The sequence below is a fragment of the Erpetoichthys calabaricus genome, chromosome 2 (genome assembly GCF_900747795.2).
Source record: "Erpetoichthys calabaricus chromosome 2, fErpCal1.3, whole genome shotgun sequence".
In the NCBI taxonomy this organism is placed as follows: domain Eukaryota; kingdom Metazoa; phylum Chordata; class Cladistia; order Polypteriformes; family Polypteridae; genus Erpetoichthys; species Erpetoichthys calabaricus.
Genome location: NC_041395.2, coordinates 247021650 through 247049300, shown reverse-complemented (window position 1 = coordinate 247049300; position 27651 = coordinate 247021650). Strand labels below are relative to the sequence as shown.

At 37.9% G+C, this 27651-nt stretch overlaps 2 protein-coding genes across 2 annotated transcripts in view; one reads left to right on the top strand and one right to left on the bottom strand.

Annotated features, from left to right (window-relative positions):
- Positions 1 to 13250: 13250 nt before the first annotated feature.
- On the top strand, positions 13251 to 16068 carry nkx6.2 (NK6 homeobox 2). Its single transcript, XM_028792633.2, has 3 exons — positions 13251 to 14039; positions 14488 to 14660; positions 15240 to 16068. Exons 1-3 carry the CDS (start codon positions 13628 to 13630, stop codon positions 15486 to 15488), a joined length of 834 nt encoding a protein of 277 aa, XP_028648466.1. The 5' UTR covers positions 13251 to 13627; the 3' UTR covers positions 15489 to 16068.
- A 2242-nt stretch (positions 16069 to 18310) lies between these two features.
- LOC114646921 (inositol polyphosphate-5-phosphatase A) overlaps positions 18311 to 27651 on the bottom strand; it is a 494778-nt gene continuing 485437 nt past the window's right edge. Inside the window, exons 13-16 of the mRNA XM_028795326.2 lie at positions 22842 to 22953; positions 21048 to 21116; positions 19998 to 20085; positions 18311 to 19895 (exon numbers count right to left, since the gene is read on the bottom strand). Of these exons, the coding sequence (XP_028651159.1) occupies positions 20005 to 20085; positions 21048 to 21116; positions 22842 to 22953 (262 nt within the window). The 3' untranslated portion in view covers positions 18311 to 19895; positions 19998 to 20004. The remainder of the gene's footprint in view (positions 19896 to 19997; positions 20086 to 21047; positions 21117 to 22841; positions 22954 to 27651) is intronic.

Genomic DNA, 27651 nt, shown 5'->3' with positions numbered 1-27651 from the left:
TTGGGGAAAAAAAAGTCAGTCCCCTTATGGTGACCATTCAACCTGACATGCCACAGCAGTTTGCAAGAAGAAGAATAGAGTCAAATAGCAGTGTCCAGATGTGCAAAGCTCATAGAGATCTTTGTACAAAACCTGAAGGATATAATGGCTGCCAAAGGTGCTTCTACTAAATGCTGTCTTGAAAGGGGAGAATACTTAATTGTTTTGTGTTTTATATTTTAATTCATTTGGATCTCTCTGCAGAGATCTGTTTTCACTTTGACATTAATGTCTTTTTCTATTGATCACTGTGACACAACATGGAGTTAAGACGGAGTCTGGGTGAGTGAACCCTGTAAATTATACTGAGTGTACCATAAGTAATTTACCTGGGGGCAGAAAAGCGACTGTGTGTGTGGGGACCCCAGTGGATGCCAGTGACACGTCTTCCTCTAATGAAAGAGGATGTGAGAGCTGGCTAGAAGACAAGAGCAGCTTGTGAACGATTGGGGGCACACACAGTCCCAAGTCAAAGAATTGAGCCTACGTTGAACATTTAAGGGTGACATTTGAGAAGACTGTTGGGGGGCTGGTCATTCCTATGCACCTGCTATGTGACAATGTGTGGTCCTCACTTGGGAACAGTGGGACACTATCTACTGTAAGGACAACATAAGACTCAGTGATACAGGTGCACTAGGGACCACTTCTAGCTTGGTGTCCTTGTAACCATCATCTGGCCACAAGGGTGATTCTAGGACTTAGAAGCCGAGGGCCTGGTGCTGAGCATGAAGACGCCACATCACGCCAGAAGGCTGACAGCACCTGGAGTTAGAAGGAGGGTTGGCCAAAGCTAACCTGTAGGAGCAAAGCATGGGGTCAAGACAGAAGGAAGGATGGTGAGAAGGGTGGGCTTTTGTTTAGTAATGCGGTAATGGTAGCCCCTAGAGATAGAGATAGCTGTCTATTCAGGAAGGGCCAAAGGGGCAGCAGGGCTCACTTTGTCTTGTTGTTTCATTATTTTGAGTTCTCTCGTTCTTTATTATAGTCTTTGGTGCTTTACGTTAAACACACACACCATTTTTGTTAACTGTGTGTACTACAGGTGTAGAGAGGCCCGGAAAGTGGTCTTCATTAATACATTAAAAGAATACTCCACCCAAAAATGATACCCCATCTACATTTTCCTTTCATGCACTGATCAAAAATTAAAACTTCAATTCAAAAGCACAAAGTTATAGGAATCTGCATCTCCTGTTTACCTTAATATTTACTTCCAGAAAGCTCAGTGTAGAATAACATTTGAGCACAAAATGCACATGTTTTGCACATTCTGAGCATACTGCTGGATAACATGTGGGTTATGTATGACAATTTTCCTTTCACACTGTTCACCTTTGTCCAGTGTTGGTCACTATGGGGTCCTGGTCATTCAGAATCTGTTACGTCCTTTTTCCACAAAAATTTAAAATTTAATTTTTTTGTCAGTCACCACTGCAAACTACACGGGATAAGTAACATATACTAAAGTACGATATTTTGGTGGATATATATATGCTTAATAAAGTGTCTCACTGTCCTCCTCTTTAAACTCTATGTTCAGATCGCAAGTAAACTTCTGCTGGCGCATTAAAGAAGATCTTTTGAGAGGATCAGGGCCGGATTTTCCTATAGGCTAACTAGGCTTCAGCCTAGGGCCTCAAGATCAAGAGGGGCCTACATTCAAATTGTTAGCAAAATTTTATTATCTCTCATGTAATTTACAAACTTAAAAATGGAAGGTGAAAGGGCCTCATAAGTGGAATAGCCTAGGGCCTCTTTTCATATAAATCCGGCCCTGAAGAGGATCCATGCATCTTGTAAACTGAGATCCAGTCCTGGGAGAGTAAGCCTGAGCAGAGCTCCACCATCTATTGATTTAAAGAAATTCTCCACCCAAAAATGATCCTGTTACTTACCTCATTTAGTCTGCAGAAATGGCCAAGAAAAAAAATGTAACTCTTATTTTTAGGGGAGACAAACTTTCTGCTAAAATGGCCATCTATGGTGACAGATGCTGAACGACACCAAACAATATAAAACCATTGTTGCATAATTGATGTGTAAAGCCATCCAGTTGTGTGCTCAGAAAGATTAAAACGCATATTTTCTGATAAAATATTGTTAAATACTTTGCGGAAATCAGAGTCGTGCATGAACTGGAAACATGTTCATGTGGGTTCCAGCCTTACAAATGAACGAAGAGAAGAGGCAGGTCTTCATTTCAAGGCAACACAGACTCGAACGATCCTCACAGGACATGCGTCTCTTCTTTCTTTTATTGTAGCCTACAATCTGCCTCTTAAGGTTTGTCATTCTGTCACTAACATCCGATTTTCCCACCACATCGTGAAAAGGTACAATAAAATTTACTTTTGTTACAACAAGTTTTATTAAAGCCTTTCACCCTTTGGTAGAAAACGCCCATCAACAAAATGAATGTTGGTGACAGAAGTTAGCGAAGCAAAAGTAAACTTCAAACGAGGAATTGTAGTCGCTAAACGTGCAGAAGGTCCATCGCTGTAGTCACATGTAGTGAGTTCAAGCATTTATTACACTGCACACACAGAATATTCCTTTCAGCTTGGAAGAGAAGAAAATGGGGTCACGGCACATGGAAATTCTGTCTGTTCCGGGGTCCAATATGCGAGTGACCCAGAGAAGGAGACTGTGGTCACACCGTAGCTGAAGTGCGCTTTACTTCTGCCTGCTGAAAACAGAAGGCATGTGGTGGTGCCATGCCCCGCCTCCTGGCCCCGCCCATTGTGACATTTGCATGCCTCCGCCAGGACATGAGATGCTGTGGCGTCGTCATTCTCTGCATCCTACAGAGGGAAAACAAAAAAAAAACATCCTGGAACATTAAATGGGGCCACCCTGGTGCCATTTCTCAGCTCTTGCCATTCACTGACGTGTGTGCTTTGTAATGATTCATTCATTTGTCTGTCTTGAGGTGAGAGGGCACGTGCCAACTATAGCACTGCAGAGATGACAGGTTCAATGCAGGGCATACTCATGCACACCCTGGGGTGAACCTGGCATATCACGAAACAGAGGATCAAACAAACCAAGGGAGTTTGTTAAACTTCACGGATACCAGAGTTTGAACTCAGGGTGGCAAAGCAGTGAGGTAACAGTAATAACTACTACACAAACAGCCTGTATAACAATAAATGAAAGGCAATCTGAGTGCCATGGACAGGAACTTGAATCAAGTGGGTGTCTGAGCTCACGCGATTCACAAGAATTGGAACCAAATTGTGTTAACTCATCGTAACATATGCACACCAGCTTAATCCAGTTCAGCAGGCCAGGAAACTGTCTATCGCATGTCACTGTCACACTCACTAAGGCTTTGGGAGGTGAGGGAGGAAAACCCACACAGGCATGGGGAGGTCACGCAAACTCCAAGCAAGCACATGGAGAACACGCAGACTCAACACAGACAACGAGTGAGAATGGGATATGAACTGAGGATACAAAATCCATGACAGACGCTGCTACCCACTGCACCAGCCTGCCACTCATTAGCAAACCAAACAACCTTTACTTGATATAACCCAGAACACAATCACATGGCACTTTCTTAAGTATACAAATAAAGAAGCAAGGCAATGAAATATAAAGTGAGAGATTTAAAGGAAAATGTATTTATTTCAACGACATGCACGCAATGTGAAATATGCAGTGAAACACAAACTGTCCCTGCCACGCGTCAAAGCTCAGAGGACGGGTTCTACCGAGTACTGTTTTTTTTTTATTGGTGAACTGTCAGATGTAAACCTTTGGCCATCAATCAGGGCCATCTCAACAGTATCATAGGCACCTGGGCAAAGTAGTGTGTTATGCCCCTGTTTTGATAGCAGAACAGAAACATACATAGGCATCAGAAACATCATGGGCCCCTATGCCATTGTGCCAATATGTTAAGACAGCCCTGCGAAATGCCACTTTTATAGCAGATTTCATAAAGTAAGGTCGGCACTTTTTCCTGCACTCATATCCCACGTGCAGTGTCACAACTTTCATCGGGCATGAAAGCCACAGGATTCCCAAGTCAAGCAAAGCTCATATGTGTACTCTGTGGATAATTAGCCAATCAAAAATCAGTATTTGCTAGAGCCCACCCTCTCAGCTTTGAAGAGTGAAAGTGACAGTTTTCATTTCAGGGCTTATTTCATGTTACGCGAGTGCCAATGAAATAAATAAATGAAATAATTTAACAAATACATCTCTCTCTCTCTCTCTCTATATATATATATATATATATCTATACTAATAAAAGGCAAAGCCCTCACTGACTGACTGACTGACTGACTGACTCATCACTAATTTTCCAACTTCCGGTGTAGGTGGAAGGCTGAAATTTGGCAGGCTCATTCCTTACAACTTACTTACAAAAGTTAGGCAGGTTTCATTTCGAAATTCAAAGCGTAATGGTCATAACTGGAACCTCATTTTGTCCATATACTGTAATGGACTGCAGCTCACTGGCCGTGAGAGGCGGAGTTGCGTATCGCGTCATCACGCCTCCCACGTAATCACGTGAACTGACTGTGAACGCAGTACATACAAAACAAGGAAGAGCCCCAAAGAGCGCTGAAGAAAACATTCATTACACAATTGAGAAGGCAGCGAAACAATAAGAAGCGAAGCACGGTGTAAACCGTAAGTTTAAATTAAGTTTATAGAAACGCTCCCGCTGCCGTTTGCAATACCATATTCGCGAGATACAAGTTTAATGAGAAGACACGAGGTATAAACGAGATTTGGATCACTTTGTAACGGAGTTAAAATTGCTCTAGTGAGAAACTTTGAAGTGCCGGGTCTTAGCTAACATTAAATAAAGCCGTGGACATTGCAACATCACACAAGAGAGCGGCTCACGTGAACTGACTGAACGCAGCACGTCGGAAACAAACCACCGTGTAAACCTAAAGTTTAAATTAAGTTCATAGACCTACAAAAGGTTGCCATTGATTTGAGGCAAGATTACTTTTCTCCTGTACAACTATACGTTGCATTCTCAAGAGTGTGCTTGCACGGCTTGGTCATATTACAACCGGAGTGCTGAACTGACAACGTGGTATAAAAAGAGAACTATAACAATCGTAATATGTATATGTATGTATATATATATATATATATATATATATATATATATATATATATATATATATATATATATATATATATATATATATATATATATATATATATATATATATATATATATATGTAGATATGTAAATATATATATATGTATATATATGTGTCTGTGTGTGTATGTATGTATGTATGTGTATATGTATGTGTATATATATATATATATGTTGATATGTGTATATATATATGTGGATGTGTATATGTATATATATGTATACAGTATATGTGTATATGTAGATATGTGTATATATGTATATATATATATGTTTATGTGTGTCTGTGTGTGTATATATATATATATATATATATATATATGACAGCAACACTCATAACAATGACAACACAATTACATTGACAATCATGTTACGTTATTTTTAAAATGTTTCCTTTTCTTTTTCATAACCTCTTTAACACACTACTTCTCTGCTGCGAAGCGCGGATATTTTGCTAGTATATATATAAAATCCAACGTCTGTCTGTATATCTGTCCGCTTTAAACGAGAGAACTACTTAATGGATTTAGATCATTTTTTTCTATAATTTGCCTGAACATTCCGGCTGATTTTGTGACTTACCTCATCGTGCTAAGTTGTGGCACCAATTTATTTGCATGAATCTGAGAGAGTGGCTCCGGGCCAAGGGGAGGGATAGGCGGGACCATCCTCACTCACACGCCAGCCTCCGTTCGAGTCACTCTACCTCTGCCACGTGTTGGAGCGTACCTTGCCTCCGCTTAGCTAGTGATACCTGTTTGTTCTGCAGACATTATCATCTAGAGATTGTTAAAGAGTAACGTTTGACGTTTTTGAGAGAGAGATCACATCTACGTGTGTTTTAGAGTGTACCTGCTCATTGGCAGAGATATCACAGCCACGTGCTTTTCTCCCCACGCGGGGGACGCTCTCCCGTCAGAGCTGAACACGATCAGATACAGTGGCAACGATTGATGTTGGAGCGTACCAACCTTCCGCTTGGCCAGAGATACCTTGCCAACTTTTTACATTTTTGGCAAAGAGATCACAGCTACATTCTCGCCCCTGACAGCAAAACTAAAAATATTGTTTATCAAGAGACCCTTGATAGGAAAGCTATCAATATAAATTTTTCTCAATACAAATTTTTTTACATTTTTTTTTATTGATTTTTAAAGTTTGTCCTGTTTCAATACTATGCAGGCAGAGCCACGGGGGACAGCTAGTAAAGAAATAAACAACAAAAAATATAACTTGCAGCACAGTATAACTATTTATATTCACAATTCACAGTACTTTGATTTATTTGCATTTTTATTTAATTTTGTGCGAAATATCCCTACATTAAGAAGTGTTCGTGAGCCAACAGGACAATCGGGGGACTCAAGAAAATGAGTTGCATCCTGGGCTGGGATGCACCACCCCAGCAAATCCACCATTCAAGCCAAAAATGATTTAACATGATTGAGTGACTGAACTGATTGTACAGTGCAGCAAAACTACCCCTACTGGGGCTAAAATATCCTACAGTAACCTGAATCTTGTATACAGTATGTTTAAGTAACAAGGTGATGGGGCAACACTAGAGGGTCCACTTGGGTTTGGAGAGGCGCCATCCTAGTGACTCTGAACTTGACAGGGAGGAAGACGAACATTAACGTACAGCATGTCTGCATGCCAAGTGAATACATACAGAGCTAGGTGGGCTATGCAACATGAAGAAGGGGCCACCACTGAAAACAAACTGAATAATCCCCTCTTTAAAGTTAAGCTTTCTGACCAGTATAAGAATATGTAAGGGCCATGTTACAATGGCACCATTTGTTCAAATGAAGTATTTTATCCCCTGAGAGACGAACACGAACGCCTTACAGACCGGCGACGCATCGCCCCGAACTGCCCACCCGATCTTCGCGCAGCGCTCCGTCTTAGGAAACCGAAACCGGGCGTTGGCCTTTGACACAAAGGTGGACGGCAGCAGAAGGTAAAGTTATAAAACAAGAATAAAAGTGGCCAGAGCAGAGCGTCTGAAATTCGGCGAAGAGGACGAGGCGGCTGCAGGTTTTGTTTCCCTCACTTTCACAGTCCGTCAGTTGTTTTATCTCTGTTTGCCCTCATTTCATTAGCGCCTCTTCTTTCTCTTCTCTTATTCTGCACTCTGGAAATCACAGTAGTGTGATTTTTACTTTTATAAGACGTTTTGACAAATTTGTGTTTTTCTTTAAAAGCTCAACTGTCTTATGTCGTTTTCATATTAAACCGCCCGATTTCCTGGTGAGTTTGCTCGCTTAACTGTCACCTAAATAGTGAGGGTGAAGTAGACGCGGGGACAAATGACACCAAAAGGTGAAAGGCCTGAACTTCTTCGCCGTCGCAGCCACTAGCCAAATCATTTAGTCAGCAAATAAAGGCGTACATAACAGGGGCACCTGCAAAAGCGGAAGGAAAATCGTGACGACGATAATTATGACTAGAAAGAAAGAAAGAAAGAAAGAAAGAAAGAAAGAAAGAAAGAAAGAAAGAAAGAAAGAAAGAAAGAAAGAAAGAAAGAAAAAGAAAATGATCCTCGTAAAGCAAACATAAATGCTTACTCTCCTCAATCCCAATAAAAAAATAGCAAACTCAGTTTTGGAATTTTTGGGCAAAACAATGTAACCGCGGGGTATCACCGCTTGCTTAATCAATGTAGGAATCAATAAAATCTGAAGCTGGATGAATGCCTGTAAACTGAAATAACGGACCAGGGTGTCATCGAATTGAGAAAAAACAAAAGGTGCACGCCTGGTTTAAAACTAAAAACGCCAGCTAATAACCAGCCCCCCTAACTATTAAACAAACACTTTAGTTCACTTATTAACTAAAACGCGACGGGGTGCGCGCGACCGCCCAGCGAAGACCGCAATGCACGCGCGGTTTCAGGCTTGAAAGCAGGAAACGTCTTCCGATCTCCGCTTTATTTAAAGACACGTTCGACTTGATAGTCGTTTAAGCCAACGTTAAAGCTATTTAGAAATTTCTATATTAGTATACTAAAAAATAAAGCAATAATAAATGTGCTGCGCCAGCCCCGTGCATTTAGCTCACTAAGCGCGCTGCCCGTAGGAGAAGTCGAGGGTTTCTCGATGGGGGTTACGGCCACTTGAAGTCTCCGTTTGACTTGCGGCTTTGTGCCTCTTTACAAGTTACACTGGCGTGAAGCTCACGTAGGCTTTGGTGTTCCGAGTGATCAGACTGACATTGTAAATAGTTTAAAGGATATTTCAAAAGTGCTAAAGCTACTTCGATACTATACATAAAAGTGACGTACCATAAACTCATCGTAAAATGCCGTTAGAAAAAAATAAATAAAATAAAAATACCAAAACTACAGCATTAATGGAATTCGGTTTTGCCAACTTTTCTAGTGCTCTTCATTGAAATAAACAGACGAATCAATAAGTAGTTATTTTAGTTCGCTTTCTTTTTGTTTCGCTGCGATCAAAGCTCAATTTGCAGTCAAGTCAAGCCTCGGCATAGCTCAGTAATCTCGCAACGTGCATGGATTGAAGATTTTCTTCTTTTTTTTGTCATGATTTTATTTATACATTTAAATAATAAAAAGAAACAAAAAAGAGAGCAACTGTTAACCAGTATATTAAGCAACCAGAAACATTTTTTGGCGTAAAGTTATTTGCTTGACTTCTCAATACTTTACGCATTGAATTTCATCTTTAGCAAAATTATTTGAAATAAAATAAATCTTACATCTGCTTAAATAAAAACCAATCGAACCTCTCGAGACGACTACACTAACTGTTGGCAAATAATAAGCGCGTTAGGAAATTCGATGCATACTACCGAGCACTACAGTATAAATTAATAATGATCATAATAATAAAAAGGGTGACAAGGTGGCGCAGCAGTTAGAACTACGAAACTGCCACAACGCAGCTCCATGTAAGTTTGTTGGTTACATCTTTTTAATTTGTATTTTACTTTCTACTCTCGTTTATTTTCACAACCAGAGTCCGAATGTGTGCCATACGGAGAACCGGCACCCAACCACTGGCTGGATTCCTGGCCTTGCGCACTTCTCCGCAACCCCAATATACTAGAAATTGCTTCAGAAAGTGAATGAATTAATGGAGTTTATAAAAATAAAACCACCCATAATAATAATAATAATAATAATCTCATTGCGTTGTATCAAAAAGCCGGTGCGTATGGTGCAACATTGTGCTGATATCCATTGGTCGGAATTTGTTAACTAAACTTTTGCCCCAACAGATGCCAGAACTGTCCCGCATGGCACCGCCACCTCAGACTCGTCGTCTGCCTTCAGCTCAGCTCCCAATTTGGATCTTCCATTCTCAGATGTTCCCACCATGAGGCCAACACCTTTAATGTCGTGGGGAATCGAAATTTGATGAAACGAAATCAGGCAAGATGTTTGTTGTAAAAGCGACCAACCTACACATTGCATGAGAAATGTGGCACACTAACTGGAGGCATTAGGTATCGCGTTGTACGTTTTAATAACATTTAAATACAAATACACACTTGGTGACACTGATCACATTGAATCCTCTCACCATCATGTACTGAACTGCTCACAGGGACATTTTGCTGTTTAAAGTCATTTCAAAACGAGCAATTTTATTCAGGTATTATTCATTCTCTGGAACCCACAAACCAGAGGCTTCCCACCAGAGTATGGTCATTCTCTTCCGTTTATTCGTTTTACATGAATTTGTGATGCAAAAAAAAAAAAAAAAAAAAAAAGAACAAACATAAAATTCGCAGGACAATGTTGACCACGTCCGGCCCTGCTGTATTTTGACTGGTCTCCTCTTACTCAACTACGGCGTTTGGGACGCATCTCTTTACTTTTACACGTCTGTTCAAAAAAATCGTGTCTCCTTATTCTGTGCTATTAAGAATCCCACGTAAAGTGCCCCGCAATCCAACGACGTCAATCCCCAAGCAGAGAGAGAGGGCTGCGGAAGGTCGGGAGTTCCGACACGGGAGCGGAGGCGCGGGGCATGGCACTTTGTGGCGCCGCTGACCCCAGCGTCCTCCTCGGCGTTGCGACTTGTCCACGCTAGGTGGCTCTTGAAACGTACGGTGTGGACGCTCCACATGCACTCAGCCTGCGGTTTCGGGAAATTTGGTTTATCGATTTCACCGTAAAAAAAAAAATGTAAAGGTGAACGATCTGACCTGTGGAATATTTATAGACGTGTCTTCTAATCATTCCTCTCCAATAATCCACGTATTTCTGAAGACAGAAGCGCTTTTATATAAATAGAAAAAACTGTAAATCGGTAACACTTTTACATGTACATCTGGGTAACCGTGCGCGTACACTAACTGTTCAGATCCCCATTTTATCTTTATTTAAATACCAATTTCTGTAACCACCAGCTCAACTGAAAAGCGCAGACACCTGCGGAGTACGTGGCGAGGACGGAGCTGTTCAGCGCTACACTGGCCTTTAGCTGCGGCTTTTGTCAATGTTGATTTTTTAAAATCATCACATTTCATTATATTGGAGAGGATTAAAAAAAAACAACAACAGACACTTTAAAATTTTAAGTTTTACGATTTCGTATTTGGATCACTTTTCCTACACCAACCTCAACGAAGCTCATAAACATTAAATTACAGTTATTGGGAGAAAAATAACAATAATAATAAATATATATAGGTTAATCTATTTTTGTACCCACCACAGGGTCACGAGAAGCCGGGGTCCGTCCCAGCAGCGTCGGCACAGCGCAGGACAGTAAAAGTCCAGGGCATCACAGATGACTTTGAAGGCAGCCCAGGACTCGCACCGGCGTCTACGTTCTGTACGTTTAGCAACACAACACACCGAGCCCACCGGGTAATACATATTATAATACATATTGAAAGGAATCAAAAAAGGCAAGTATTAAATACAAGTAAAGCGTCGTTAGCAATTAAAAAGCAAAATTAAGTGCTGAATAAACGGCACTAATAATAAGGAATGGGAAATGCATCCCGCAGTTCATATCACTTCATTTAATAAGCATTTTATTGTGTGGTCTAATTAAGCAATTTACAGCCGGCTATTCGCGTCTCCGTTCAAGCCATTGCGCCTCGTTCTTTTAGTCAAGATGCGATTTGTCTTTCGCCAATATTTCCGTAAGGTCAAATGATCCTGTCTTGGATGGCGGCAGATTAAAATGGTGGGTATTAATATGGGCTTCTCGTGTCTGGCATGGCAATATCACTGAACTGAAGGCAGGAAAAATATTTTAAATACACACGTGTAGATATTTCCCTCGTATTTTAACGCTGATAATGGCATAAGGGAAAGAATGGTTGTATTTCTAGTTTGGAAATAATTCCGAAGATAATCCGAACGATGTTTTTTAATTACGTGTTTAATTTGTTTTCTATATTTTGTTTTTGATGTTTATGAAAAATACAGGCGACTCCCTTTAAAATATCATGAAGTCACAGCAGTGAAAGTTCACTACTGGCTCTGCTTTTCAACTCACAGGTCCGATTTGTTTTTAAAACGCGAAAAAGAGGAAAGTTCAATATCCCTTTACTGGAGCCGAACCAAACACAAGGAGGCACTTCATCAAATGTAAATAAGATCTGAGGGACTACTGTTATTTTGTTTTATTTTTTCCAAGGGATCAAAGAACCACAGTGCAATTGTTTACAATACAAAGCTTTTAAAGTCCACTGCATAAAAAACAAACTTGGGAGTATTGATTTATTGGTGGAATGCAGGATTAATAATGTGGAAATCTACATAATAAAATAAGATGGCGTTTTATATTGTTTAGATATAGCTATATAAACAACACAAATCACTGCTGGTAAATAATCAGCAGAGTCGTGAGACTTTTTAATTCAGACTTGGCTGCAAAACAAAGAGAGAAAAGAAACGAACTTGGGGACCGTGCAGTTCAGGTGTGCTCGTGGAACTGACGGGGGTTACCCACGTTATACAGTATTACAGTTATACATCATAAGGCATTACGAGGTGATTAAAGAGGGAGTGTAGGATCGGATAGATAGATAGATAGATAGATAGATAGATAGATAGATAGATAGATAGATAGATAACGGCGTTAATCAAAGGGTGCAGCGCATATAGCACTTGGAATGATGTCGATCCGGAGCAGCACGTGTATTTTTGGTATGATAAAATATCATGAAGCATAATTACGATTTAAAAGCAGGGCGTAAATACGACGTCGAAAAAATGGTGAATAAAAGAATGAAAAACGCTAGAATGTGCATTTAAAATTTTAACAAGGCAAGGCAAAACAGATGTTATAGATGCCTAAAGATGCCAAAATATATTTAACTGAATTGACTTCGATGTACTGAGGTGCTTTCAAGAAGCCGCTGTTGAAAAAAAAATTAAATACTGTAAACAAGAAATTGCTGTGTTACTTAAGTATTCGTGTAAATAACACGAATTACATTCCCCATTGAAGCCTACTGAATTTGGCAGTTTAAAAAATGCTGAGTCTAAATGTGGACAATTTCTAAAGTTTTTCGTGGCGCTTTAGTGGCTGGACAAATACAGACTCAACGAAGGTGGATTTTGTTCGACCTATGACCCTAAATTATTTTGCGCATCTTCTGTTCTTCTTATTCTCTTGCACCAGGCCGTCAATTCCAAGCTACTGCGGTTCTTGTTCATTTGGAGAAATTAAATCAGAAGTAAAATAACCTGGGTGCTGAAGTTATGCCTTTTAACATTTGTCTTATAAAACATAGTAAATTGTTTACATCGTTAAAAATCACAAAAATATCTTTCTTCTTCATTAGAGTTAATGGAATAATTATGAGCAGCATCCAAACATTTTACTCAGAGTAAAGCACTTACTTCGCCATCGGTTATATATGTAAAATATATTTTTGTGAAATTCTGAAATGCATTCGTTCCTATAGTAAGCCGTGCCATTAATAGCTTAACAATACAAGGCTCCATTGAATTCTGCGCTTCTCCGAATGACGCGTATGTAAAGTGCGCGAGTTCGCTGTCCAATCAGCGCGCAGTCTCTCGCAGTTTTGTCCAATGGGGGATTTAACCTGCAGGTGGCAGTTTGGTTATCAATCCATCCCGAACAGTTCTCATCTCAGCTTGAGTCAATTGCACGGGAAAGTCGCCTTTTTGACCCGCTACCAGGAAAAAAAACAAGAAGAAGGAAAAAAACCCCACGAAATATATATATATATATTTATCAACTGCGATCTGAGTGGATATTCTGTTTGGACACATGCAACAGCTCGACACTGACTCTTTGAAGCGATATCAAGCTGCGTGGCTCCGCGCTGAGCCTACGAGTAAAAGTTACTTTGTTTCCACGCAAGTGAAACTTCGGGCTGGACGCTTCATCTGACAAACTTGGCGGCGCTTTCGTCCCAGTTCTAAAGTCCCTTCATCCTGGTTGGGGTGATTTAAAGCCAGGAGGGCTTCAGATTGTCGATGATCACAAATGTTAGCGGTAGGGCAGATGGATACTAACCGCCAGAGCGCTTTCGTTTTGGGCAGTACGCCCTTGGCAGCTCTTCATAACATGGCTGAAATGAAGACATCTTTATTCCCGTACACACTGCAGAACCCAGCGGGTTTCAAAGCACCTTCGTTAACAACTTTGAACGCCCAGATCCCTCTCGGGACGCCACACGGAATTAGTGACATTTTGGGTAGACCCATCACCGCTGGCAATTTTCTGTCGGGACTTCCTCGGATAAATGGACTGGCTACGACAGCTGGGATGTATTTTAACCCCGCGGCTGTTTCCCGGTACCCCAAGCCTTTGACGGAGCTGCCTGGTAGAGCGCCCATCTTTTGGCCCGGAGTTGTTCAAGGATCCCCTTGGAGAGACCCTCGAATCACTTGTCCAAGTAAGCCTGTCCAAGAATTTAAATGTCTTGTAGTTTGTATTGTAGAAAGACAACAAATCAATTTTATGGATACACGCGACAGTCATCATTACGAACGAAATCTGAGTTTTCTGTAAATAGCATAGCCAAGGTATTATTTTTTTAATGAAAAGTGCGGCTCGTTAGTTATTAGTATTGTTACTGTTATTATTTCATGCACCCGTTGATCGAGATGATTTCACCCAAACAGAACTGTAAAGCGCTTACATTCTATTCCACCTGCTCCTCCGTGATCCCCAAGCCTTTGCGTGGCCCGCTTATTAAGAACGAGGGGCGCCACAGTCAGACGACACTTGACGCCGTGCGTTGGGGGGTTTCTGCAGGTCGGCCGGCGTGTCTGTTTTGGTCTGGAGCGGTGCAGGCGCATGTTCCACAATAACACGTGGTTTTCATTCTGTGTTGTTTTCAGCGCAAACCAACATGGTACTGGATAAAGACGGCAAGAAAAAGCACTCCCGACCTACGTTTTCAGGCCAGCAGATTTTTGCTTTGGAGAAAACCTTTGAGCAGACCAAATACTTGGCAGGTCCAGAGAGAGCGCGGCTTGCCTACTCGCTGGGGATGACCGAGAGCCAAGTCAAGGTAAGCCGACCCGGGGGGCTACACTGGAGTGTGCGGGTGGGGTGGAGTGGGGGGTTCAAGCTACAAATGATCCCGCTGACCGAGTTGACATCAAACTTTACTGAGATTCCTGTGCTTTTGACCCCTTGTCATGAGTGTGTAGAATATGAAGTATTGATCGAACTTCAGTGGATAGACAATTGATTAAAAATGACAGGGCCAAACGAATCTGAAGATAGACGAGGACTTGTTTGATGCTGCTGCAAGGAAATCAATTTTTGACACATTCATATTTCTATTTGCAGTGATCATGAATTACAAATTTCATTACAATTATTTTCTCTTGTTAAGTTAATTTCGGCAACATTTCACCACAAAATACAACATGAAAGCACTTTAAAAAATATGTATTTCTCAGCAGAGAGTTTCATGGGCGGACATAAACAGTAATTCAATATTTATATCACTCAAGTACTTGTAGAAACGAGTGAGTGGACCTAATGTTAAACCGAGCCGAGGAGAAGCTCACAAGTGCGCCCGATGGCGGACATTCTGGTCATTTTGCCCACCGGTGATTCACTTTAACCTTCTTGTCCACAGGTGTGGTTTCAGAACCGAAGAACGAAGTGGAGGAAGCGACACGCGGCAGAAATGGCATCAGCAAAGAAGAAACACGACTCGGAAACGGAGAAATTAAAGGAGAGCTCGGATAACGAGGACGATGACGAATATAATAAACCTTTGGACCCAAATTCGGATGACGAAAAAATAACAAGACTTCTGAAGAAGCACAAAGCCACGAATTTATCTCTAATTAGTCCGTGTAGCAACAGCTCGGACACGTTGTGATAGGAGGAAAGGAAAAACAGAAAAGACTTGAAGAGCAAAAGACGCTTCTAAAGCGGATCGAACCAGGGTATCAAGTGTAATAAAAAGGCTGAAATGCAACTCGATGTTCAAAGTGTGTGTTGTACAGATTAAATTGTATGTGAGATGTATATATTTTTTACTGAATAAGTTATGGAATTAAACAGCTCTATGATGTAAATCACCCGGAATGAAACTTTTATTTGTCATTTCCTTCCACTTGCCTTTTATCTTCTTCATTTTACTGAATTTCGGAATCTAACAATCAAACGCGGCAACTGGATTTTGTTTATGTGAGAACGCTTGTTCGAAAGAAGCAAACCCAGATGTACTTTGAAACTGTAAAAATAATTTGCTTATTTCTTTAAACTTGCATTGCCCCTTTAAGTTTAAGGGGTTTTTACTATTTTATCTATCATGTGTCAAAACATAAATGGTTTCTGTGTTGGGTAAAATTACAATGAATATGGCTTCCAAGATAGCTGGGAGAAAAAAAAAAAGTTTTTATTGTCAAATTATTTAACAGTCTTTTGCTTTTAAAATAAATTATATTATTTTGCCGTTTTATGAATGCTTTATTTCCATTACGAAAAAAAGTTATAACAATTAAGCATGGTTTATTGCATATTGTTCAAATAGAATCGTCCTTAATCTCTATTAATTAAAAAAAAACATCTCAGTAATATTTCGGAATTATGTAAGTTTGTGGAATATAACATTTTTATTTCTGAACATTTGGTTAGAAGGTGAATTAAAAAAAAAAAAAGTGCTTTTCAGTCGCGCATTTTAACGGCATGACATTTTAGACAGCGCTCGGGAGGGGAGTTACCACCGAGATATTAGTTTAGATAGCCGTTAGTAAAATTTGAGATGTTAAAGAATTAATAAATGCAGACTTACAGCATCGAAGTAACCCGCCGTCTGCGTCTTGAGCACCCGCCGTTCGAAAAATGGCGACGTACAGGCCCGGTGTGATGGACACTAGGAAAAGTCAATACTAGAAAAAGAAAGAAACAAAAATAGAATAGATTGATTGATAGATGCTTATAAAATGGTTGCTTTTCTTATTTATTATAGAAATGTTTTTTTTGCTCAAATATCGTATTGATTTGGACACGAAACATCTTAACGAAATACATCACAGTGGCCTAGATGAGAGTAAGATACGCTTTACAAATAAACCACAGAATCACTCAAGTTTGCACTTCAGATTAATAATTCCCGATACACAATTTCATGTAATATGCCATTTTTTATATTTTAAAACACAGCCTGTAAACTCATTCGGAGCATCGATTACTGCTCAATTTACATTAGGATGGTTAATTACAAAGTGAATTTGTCGCAGTAGGGTGAATCGATCCAATACTTTCACCGATTAAATAGTTGTTATTCTTGTTTCAGATTCTGTCGCAGTGATTCGGACGTCCACTATAAATCACTAAATAATTAATTTAAAAATAAATACATAAAATAAAGCATCACTGATTTGTATGTTAAATCACACGTGCAGGTGCATAATACAACATAAAGTAACACTTGACCTCCAACTATGTTTAAAGAGGCTTATTTATGATATGGTCAACAACTTATTGTAAGTAAATTACAGGTCATTTAAAATAAAATAATTTTTTATTTTTTCATTTTTTTTACCTTAACAGCACTCACAGTGTCGCTTGTAAAATCCTGCCCTGCTACTTTTAGGTTTGTCCCAAGCTTAGTTCAATCACTCAAGTAATCGATTGATTGCTCAGTCGTTGCCCCTACTTCTGGCCTTCAGGTTTTCTTTAATCACACCCCTATGACCTCAGGCCTCATTTTCTTGTCGGGGCGTGGGGCGCCTATCATAGCAGCCCGGGGCACAAAGCAGGAATTCATCTTGATGGAGATGCTGGTCCAGAGCAGAGCAAAGCTGTGCACAGTAAGTGAAAATATGCAGGTGTTTACAACTTTTTTTTTTGCACCCACTTATTTCTTTCCAGAAATGGCAAATCTTCCTGACAGCCGGCACCACCGTAATCGGCCTAGGCAGCAGTCTTCTCTCCGCTGGCAGGCTTCCCAAGTTCTCATGTTGTTTCTAAATAGTCTGTATTAAATGAAAGATGTGTTCTATATTCCTTGTACCAAAAAATAAAATAAATAAATAAATCTGCCAAGAAACTAACCCTAATCAGCGCTCAATCATAAATGCATTTTAGTTACATTTAAATAACAATATGCATTTGCATTGGAACACACAAACACTCATATAAGAGGGGAAACAAATAACTGCTTTGAAATATTTAAACCATTTGAACACTAAACTCTCGTAAGTAAAACCACATCAGGCTCATTGCCACTTTCTTGAGATTGCCGACTGTCAGCTATACTTTTCACCAAAAAATGAAGGAATTGTGGGCTTGGGTGGCAGTAACATTTCAGACAAAAAAAAAAAATAAAATCCCACACTCCTTGCAGCATTTCAGTTTGGCTGCCTGGGATTATGTCTGAAGGAGGATAATCTTCATCATCGCTCTACTGAGTGTCTAAGCAGGCAGCATCAGAAAAGCTGAGGTGTGATTGTCGCATAATCGCTTCTCATCAGATACACATGCTCATGATTTAGCATAGAATCACTTCCCACCCTTACTTTTTCTGCTTCCACCGTGTCCACTCATGTACTTCTACAACAATCAGTTGTTACTTTGTTTATTTCAATAGGAAAAACCTTCTAACAATATTTTTAACATACAAGAAAAAGAAAATAAATGTCTCAGGTAACAATGTCTTGGTAACATTTCCACACAAAAGTCACACACGGTTCATTAGGTATATCAATTTTATTGCTTGAGAATGAAAACCTACCATGTAGGCCCTAAGGTTCACATAGACTGAATACCCGTTTGAGGGTATACGGAGACATTGGCACATTGTGACATGGGCCCCACAGATAACCTTACAAGCAGTTTCATCGACAAACTGATATCACACAGTCAAGACAAGCAAAATATTGCTGGCAGACACACAATCATTTCTACCTGTAGTGATTCATACCGAGGAATCGAGCATTAATCTAATGCCATCACGTGGTGTGTGAACTCCGTAGTGTACAAAATGAAATCAATGAAAGAAACTTTTGGGTTTCACCAACAGACTTTGTGACCACCTCTGGATGTGGTAAAACACAATGGGGGACAACTGCAACAATGCAGCAAATAAGGTTTAAAGGTGAACGACAAAACAAATGAGCTTGCTTTTTTATTACATAAAACCTATTTTATATACCTAATTTCTACTAATATATACTTTAAATCTGAAGATACTCTTATTGGTGTTTGGAAAAATGAATATGATGCCTCCACAAAAATGACTGTCTCCCTAAGTAAATATATGGCACCATAATGTGGCAATAAACAAAGACAAAATGGTTTACAAAAATTGCTAAAGGAAACCCCAGCCTATCTATAAAAGTCACATTCAGAGCCATCATAATATAGTAAAAGAATAAGTTAGCATAATTGTAATACCAAAGTAAGACTGTAGTATATGATAAATAGTATCCTCTATATAGTTATCTAAACAATGGCACTGCTAAATATATTTCTGATAGAAATTCATTTTTTTCTGTATATTTTTAAAATGGATACATTTAAGGATAATATCAGCAGATAATGGCACACCAAGCAATCGTACTGGAAGGTATAATTACCTTAGCATACAATTTTTGGAAAGATTTATAAATTAGTTTCTTTTTTAAAAAGTATATAAAATGTAGAAGCAGCTGATCTGTGATTCAAAACCATTTGACATGGCAGTGTGTAGTTATGCACAAAAAAAAAGTCTACGAAATGAAAATACCTAGCTAGTCTAACACAGGGACCACATACCTTGGTCTCTAAAGATAGATGTGCTAAAACCATCAATTGCTCTAATTATTACAATCCAATGTACAAAAAAAACTCCCTATTAATATAGATATACAACTTCTGCATTGCACTTTTATACACTTTACAGATGTAGACAGCTTCTTTGACATTGACAGGTTTTTAAAAAGTTGTAAATGTGGTAGCTAAAATGCGTAGTATTTCGGCTCTCTATTAGAGTTTTGGCAAACAATGCTGTGACAAGAAAAAATTGCACAATTTAATTCTGTCACAGAACTATACAAGACAGTGAGGTATGCAAGGCCTGTCCTGAACAGAGTCCAGACAATGGTGTGCTGTGCACTGATCAGCAGTCTACAAATGTGGCACTAATGATTCGGTGGGACTCGTCATTTCTGCCGTGAAGTTTTCCTTGGTGGGCTTTTGACGTCTTCAATCCCTTTCCCTTGACCCCCTCCCATTTTCCCCTGCAGCTTTCACATAGTAGTTTCTCGCAAAATGCTTTCTCCTCCTAGACTTCGTTTACCTGTTAAATAAAAAGAAGTGTACACTTTACAAAGAAAAATCATTAAAAGAAACAAAAAAAAACTGTGACAAATTGCATTTAATAAAATAAATGAATATTTACCACCACATCACTGTACGACACAACACTTGTGTTTATTTGCATAAGGTTTACCTGCCCCAGCAGCTATTCGGAATGATAGGAAGACAGGCTGTGAGAAAGAAAAAGAAAGAAGAAGCGGCAGCCGTGTAAGGATGTGGACATAAGGGAGCAGCACAGAATAAAATGTCTGCACTGTCACCTAGGACACTCTGCAAGCCTGCAATCAAATACCTTCCAAAGCATTTTCTGAAGAATTCATGTATAAGGTGATTTCATTAGGAAATCTGCCTAGCTAGTTCATCATCCCAAATTTATGATTTTTTTTTTAGGTGTATGGATGTATCTCTGATGAAAATTGAAATTGTTTCATACAGTTTTTTTGCTTGCTTGCTTGTTTTTAAAACTCTTTACAAGAAAAATTACACATTAAAAAATAAAAAAGATAAAAAACAAGTTGCTGTTTCACTCACAGAGTTAAACCTAATGCTCTAACCCATAATAAGTAAAAAGAAATATATACAAAAAGTGAATTTGTTGCCACCTGTTTATTTTACTGTTTAAACTAATGTGCTCTTTTACATACATTATGAAATTTGTAACCGGATTTTAAATGTAAACTTGTAGCACTCTAAAGCTGCACTATATAACAATAAATTGAATTGAATACTACACAACACTGTTGTCATCTTCAGTATATTCAAATAGCAAGTTTTACACTAATGAGTATGAAATAAAAAAAAAAATTTGTCCTAGTCTGGCGTATCATATAAATATATTTATAATAGCCCTAATGATGCACAGCACAGTTCAGATCCCTGTCCACGAAGACACTCTAATTAAAGCACCATTTGAAAAATTTAGACTTTGCATTAGTCTCTGCTTACATTTACCATCTTCTGTACAAGTGCTCCGTGAAAAGCTATGGTAAGGTCATGCACACACTTCTCTTTACACTCAGACTTACACACACTTCTGTCCTTGGAACAGACAGACTGTTGGACATAGTGTGTCCATTTGAAGTGAATATAAGATGAGATACTTATTCTGAAGACTGAAAACAAACAGTTATACCTTATGGTCCCCCATGCACACGTTTGGTCCAATATTATCATAGACCACTGCTTTTTCTTCATTTTCAGACTGCAAATAATAAGAGGAAAAAAGGATTAGCGCCCAGGGTCTCTGTCAGTGTCCAACACAGACGGAAGCATGAAGACAATCACTGACAAGGAGCAAATTCAACTGTTTACTGTGCACTCGCAATTTATGTTTTTTGTCACTGACAGGTAAACAGAAGTATTTCATTATAAGAAAATTAAATGGTCATGCTGGAAAAATGAATTAATTTATTTTTTGGAATAAACTAATCTATTTAAAAGGCCTATCTTGAAAAATGTGTAGCTTTTGGATAAGAATTTTTTTTATCATTATTTAAATGTGTTATATTTTCTACTGCAGGTATAAACTTCAAAAAGAAAAACAAAACTATATCTAGAGAAAGCAAGTAACCATGCTAGCGTAAAAAAATCAAAATGAACTACAAACTTAAATTAACTTCAAACCAATAAGGAGGATAAGGTCAGCTTGATTGTAGTGTGCTGCTGCTTGCACTGAAATAAAAATATTACCTTTTGTATTGTATGCATGAGTACTTTTCAATATATCTTGAGATCATCATGCGACTGCCTTCGGAAGCTCAGATACATTCATCAAACAGGACTTGATAATTTACAAAGGCAGCAGAAAATTGTGGATTTTCGGGCTGCATAATCTTTAGACAGATAAACAAATTACAGCAGCGCGCAAGCAGAAACAAGCCTACACTCCGTTGAGCATTCATTACCGCATGCTCTCAGCTAGCAACGCAACTCCCTAGCAGTGGGCAACCTTTGGTGTGTTAGGGCTCAGAAAGCATAAAATAACATGATGGCAAATTAACGGACCATACCATGATAGATGATGCTGCATGAAGGCTGTTTACAGCCCCATGTCTGTACAATCTGTAACGCCTAGTGTGTGGCATTCAATGCAGCATGAGCTAATTTGTGGAGATTCACACATTAGGCTTTATCGCCCAACAGGGCTTTTCATTACAAGCAATTAAGTTCCACTTCATATTTATTTATATTACACACACACGCACACACACATATACATATATATATATATATATATATATATATATATATATATATATATATATACACACACACACACATAGACAGAGAGAGAGACAGTATACTTAAATGGATTAAAACTTTCAGTAAAAACCTTTTAGAAATGTCATGGCCTACTAAAATTGCCCAAAAAATTAAAATCCATACCCACAGTTTTAATTCAAGTGCCTATTTATTCATTCTACTTTTTAAAATCAAATGTACTGTACACTAATTTTTGCATTTTCTAAACAAAAACATATTTTCTGTTTTTTTTTTTTTATTACTGCAACTGCAAAAACTGATTTAGATTTTCTCTATTACATGACAAGGATGACCTTCGTAATATTTGATACAACATATAGAAAAGAAACTATTTTTAAAAATAATCTCATTATTGCATTTCTGTTAAATAGTAAAAGAAAGGCCTTTTTAATCCAGATTTTTCATTTCTGGAAGGACAAATGGTCAAAATGTGTATTTCCATACTTAACTCTTTTCAGTGTATGAAAATATAGTATATTGTATAGCCACTATTATCAGGTGATAAATTTCATTCTTTGCTTCTTTTTGTTTATTGACTTTTTGTTATTGACTTTAGAATGAAATGAACTTTCACATGAAAATTTTAATAAAAGCACAACATTCAGCATACAAATGTTCTTGTTCTTTCATTCTAATATTATACACACTGATGTTTTATATTTACCTTTAAAATTAGTTCCTTTGCTGAAATGGATAATAAAATCCGATCACACCAGGCTGGACATCTAGTGTTCATGTACTGTTTTCCTTGACTGCTGTCTTCACTATACGGATAACTAAAAAAAAAAAAAAAAAACATAAGACATATTACACAGTATAGATGATGTAGCACTATAAAAGCAGTCTGTTTTTATTTTATGCCAAGTTTATATTATCATTAGCATCTTTGTTCAAAATATATCAACTGTATTCTTTTGGGAATATTTAAGATTGAAAAATGTAATCAATAAGCAAAATCTTTTACAGTAAGAATCTGTCCAAAGGATGTCCATTAATAACTGCTGGGAGATAACATTAGAACAATTTTGATGAGGACAGGCCATTCTGCAGAACAAGCTCACCAATCCTATTCAGTTAGATTCTATAAAATAATATTAAGTGGGCTTTTGAAGATCCCTAAAGTCCTACTGTCTACCATGCTACTCGGTAATTTATTCCATATGCCCTGAAAAGGTTTAATTCCTTCACTCTTTCCTCATAGCTCATACCTTACTTTTTCTGAAGAGTAGTTTGGTTTGAATTTGGACAGAAATTGCATTGATTTAAAATAGTATTCGTGAAGACATAAAAAGAAAATTATTCAGAGTCTGTAAACCATTATTTTGCTGCCACTAGAGCAGCTCATTTATGTTCTTTCTCTTTCTTCCCCACCCTTCTTCAGATCACCCATGGGTGTTATCTGGTTACTCTCGTTTTCCTTAAAAAGGTTAAGCTCTAAATTTCTTTTAATGTATTTGCTTATATTGGCCATGTGGAGGCTGAACTAGTTCCTGTCTTGAACCCATTACCACTGCTAGACTCAAAAAATCTATTTATTTCAATGCAGTACTGTAGGTGTAATCTGAGACTGACAAACCCAGTGATGAACCAAAATAATACAAAAATTACCTCATGGTATTATCCTCCAGTATATTTTTTGAATTCTGCGATTAACCTTATCAAAACAATATCAAATTCATTTATATATATTATTTATTAATTCTGTCTATAAACACAATTGTTCCTTTCTATACATAACAATCAAGAAAAGTGAGTCTAATCAAGTTCTCCCTCAGAAGAAAGATAGCACTGGTCATTCATTGTTAAAATACAGGGTTGCTAATTGTTTGTTCCTCCACTAAGACAGTTCCATTTGTATTGCTTCTGATCATGAACATACATTATTTTCAAAACCTAATTGGTCTACAATTAATTTATATTTTTTAAAATCAATTTATTCTCTTTCACTGGAGAATAGAGATGTCTTTGTATGCTAGCACTACTGTATATGGCTCATAATTTAATGTCTTACAAGTTTTGTTGATTGAAAGAACAAATATATTGACACCCCCTTTCTACATGAACACCAGGATTCTTTGGGAGCAGGAATGAACAGGTGTTTTATGGAACATCCCAATCATTCCCTCTGTCCATTCACTGTCTTAAATCTACTTTATCCAAGTTTAGGGTCTCCTGGGTGCAAGGCAGGAACCACTTCTGGACAGAGTGCCAGTCCATTATAGACATGTTTATGCACACAACCACATTAAATCAACCTACTAGACATTTTAAAATGATTTTACTGGCATTAGTCATCACTATTAACCATTTTTTTAAAGCACCAATTAGTCAAAACTGGAATGTCAATCACTGAAACTAAATGCTTGTAGTTATAAAGTACTGCTGTGATGTTAAAGTAGACATTTTGTGAAAATTAGATATGTCATTAATACTTTCCAGAATAGCAAAGTGCATTGTGCAGTGGGATAAATTCTGGAAAAATTTCTTTTAAATTGGATGCTCGTGTGCAAAACAAAAGACTACATAACATAAAACTATATAAAGTTATCAATTATTTGTTTCACACTACAGGAGGCAGAGGTATACCGTGCATACAGTTTATGTAGTTACAGCTCCCCAGGGGACAAATACAGTATGTCTATCTATCTATCTATCTATCTATCTATCTATCTATCTATCTATCTATCTATCTATCTATCTATCTATCTATCTATCTATCTATCTATCTATCTATCTAATCTGATGATGAAAAGTTACAATTCGTAACAGCCAGTCCTGATGTACTGCATGGAGTACAAGCAATGCAAAAAAGAAAAAATACGTATTGGGATATTGGGACTTGTTTCTTATACATATGACAAAAAAATCTGTAATATAAAAAATGCACCCAACTGTCAACTTTTAGGATACAAAAAAAAAAGAAAAAAAAAAACAACTAATAGTTTTTGTTCCTTCATGTGTGAAAAAAGAAGCACAATGTGATTATGAGAGTAATGCTGAACAGCTCTGTCAAATGGGTTTACAAGCTACGTTGCCATCAAAAAAAGATTAGCTGTGGCAAACATCCAAGAAAAAAAAATTATACATAAACTTGTGGAACAATCCAGTGATTTAAGTACAGTTTCCACCTCATCACACCATGCAGGCTTAGATTATTAGAATTCAATTTGCAGCTTTGGTGGCATTGTGAAATACAGTGGGACTGGAAATACTTTGTTTTTTTTCCTTTAGAGCAAAGAAACTTGACAGTCTGTGATTCATCTGGGTGTACACTATTCAAGCAGAATGCTTAATCAATAAAGGAGATTATTGCAAAACCGCCTTTTAAGAGCTTCAGAATACACACTTGTGTGCATGGCCATCAAAATACAAACTGGTATAAATACTGTACATGTATATATATATATATATATATATATATATATATATATATATATATATAAATATATATAAAAAAAAATCACAATAAAAAATTTATAATAAACTGACAAGTAGTATAAAAAAAAGTATAGTTGGTGCTGCAATAGTATTTTTCATCTGTTTCCAGTATATTGGGATAACTTCTCTGATTTGGAATAATGCTGAAAACCAGCTACTGTCTTTTGCAGGATGAAGGTCTTATTTTATCCCATCATTCAAATCCTGTTCTAATGCTTCTAATTCTTCTCCCTCCTTCAATGTGAAGAATCAAAAGAAACTGTATCCAAGCATTGAAAAGCTTGCATTCAAAGCTCTGTTTACCATCACAACTAAAAAAGCATGACATTCTCAGAGTCCAGATCTTTTATTTCCATCAGCAGTATGGGGGTGAAGCGAATGTGGTCCAAGAAAAGTGTTACATCTCCCTTCAGTGCCAAGTCCCTTATAATGCTGCTTAAGAACAGCTGTTCACTCTAAGCAGTCTGGCCTGTAGTCACTTAATGGCCATAAGGATGACAGTGCACACTCAAATCCAACTGAAAAAACAGGGCTTTTTAAAATGTCAATGAGATGCAATAGTAAAGTTGGGTAACTAATGTAAAATAAAAAAGAAAGAAATATATACCAAGTGACACTTTGGGATCATATAATGCATTGGAAAACGATATACATCAATCAACCACAGATGCAATGGCTGTCAAATGCTCTGGTAGCAAAAGAGGCCCGGTGCAAATCTGAGCAACTTGATTCTCTCTACTAAACATAGTTATAGCTAAAAGAAAAATGAAAAGAAAAAATGCCAACTCTAATGACAACAGAAAATAAACTTACGGTATATTTAAATGGAGAACTGGGTTTGTCAAGAAGCATAACTTTACTTTCTCCGTGCCAAATGCAATGATTGTCCTCCACATAAAGAAATTAAAAAATATTTATGGGGCATGGCCTATGTTGTTATTCATTACATTTCCACATTATTACATTTTCACTTTTCAAGTAATTTACTACGCATTTGGGGACCAAATCAAATGAGCTGAAAATATTATCTAAAGTAGTTAGGCGGGTAGCAACGGATTGTATGTGAGCAGTTCAGAGGAAGAATAGGCACAGATAAATACTTAAGTGCTTCACAATGTTGTATGGTAGAAAAGCAGCAGTAGCACCAACCATACCAAGGTTCTTGCACTCAGAAGCAACATTATTACATAAAGAAAAAAAAAACCTGGTCAGATGATAATAATAATAATAATAATTTTATTTATTTTATATACCTTTCCAATGCTCTTAATTAATAACCAAGTACTGTACAACTGTAGTGTCAAAACAGACATACTGTATCAGAAGGCACAACTTGCACCTCCATCATGGGCTGAGCTTTGCAGTCAGGGACCCAAAACCGGTTTTTGACTACTGTCAGCAAGACTGGGTGCAGTGTGCTATGAAATGTGAATGCTTTATATTAGAAGACTTGATAAGCAGTGTCTGGTGTCTGGTACACTGAACTCCAGGTCTTGTTTATTCAAATTGATTTGAAGAGCAGAAAATCATGAAAACCACAAGTATATTGATCCATCCTGACAACTGTGACAATGCAAGCCACTGGTGGTAGTAAAATGGCGCAGGGCATATCAAGTTAAAATGTTACAGGATATTTGCACATTTTTATCGCTTAGTTACCTCCTTTTATTTCAGCAGTCCTGGGATTAATATGGGAACATGACAGTCAACTGAGATGCTTCTCCAACTTCAACAATGAGATGTTTCAATGAACAAGTTATTAGAAGTAGAGATCTACAACCACCGCCAGCTAATTCGTAACAACCATGGGGCACATTGAAGGTTTCATGGGCCAACACCCTTGTGTTGTACTTGTGACACCTCGTTGACTTACATGTCACAATGAATTTGGGCTGACCTGACTGGGACCAACTTGATATTATGGAGGGATAGCTAATAAAAGTATACATTGTGTATTACTCCCTAATTAGACCTTTACAGACAAAGACACACATTTCTCTTAACATCGATAAAAATACAGATCAATACACTCTTAA

Bases quoted from the DNA above. Each gene is read 5' to 3' on its own strand.
- nkx6.2 (XM_028792633.2), top strand. From the start codon at position 13,628: ATGTTAGCGGTAGGGCAGATGGATACTAACCGCCAGAGCGCTTTCGTT. The intron at 14,040-14,487 runs GTAAGCCTGTCC...TGTTGTTTTCAG, and splicing joins CCCTCGAATCACTTGTCCAA to CGCAAACCAACATGGTACTG. The intron at 14,661-15,239 runs GTAAGCCGACCC...TCTTGTCCACAG, and splicing joins TGACCGAGAGCCAAGTCAAG to GTGTGGTTTCAGAACCGAAG.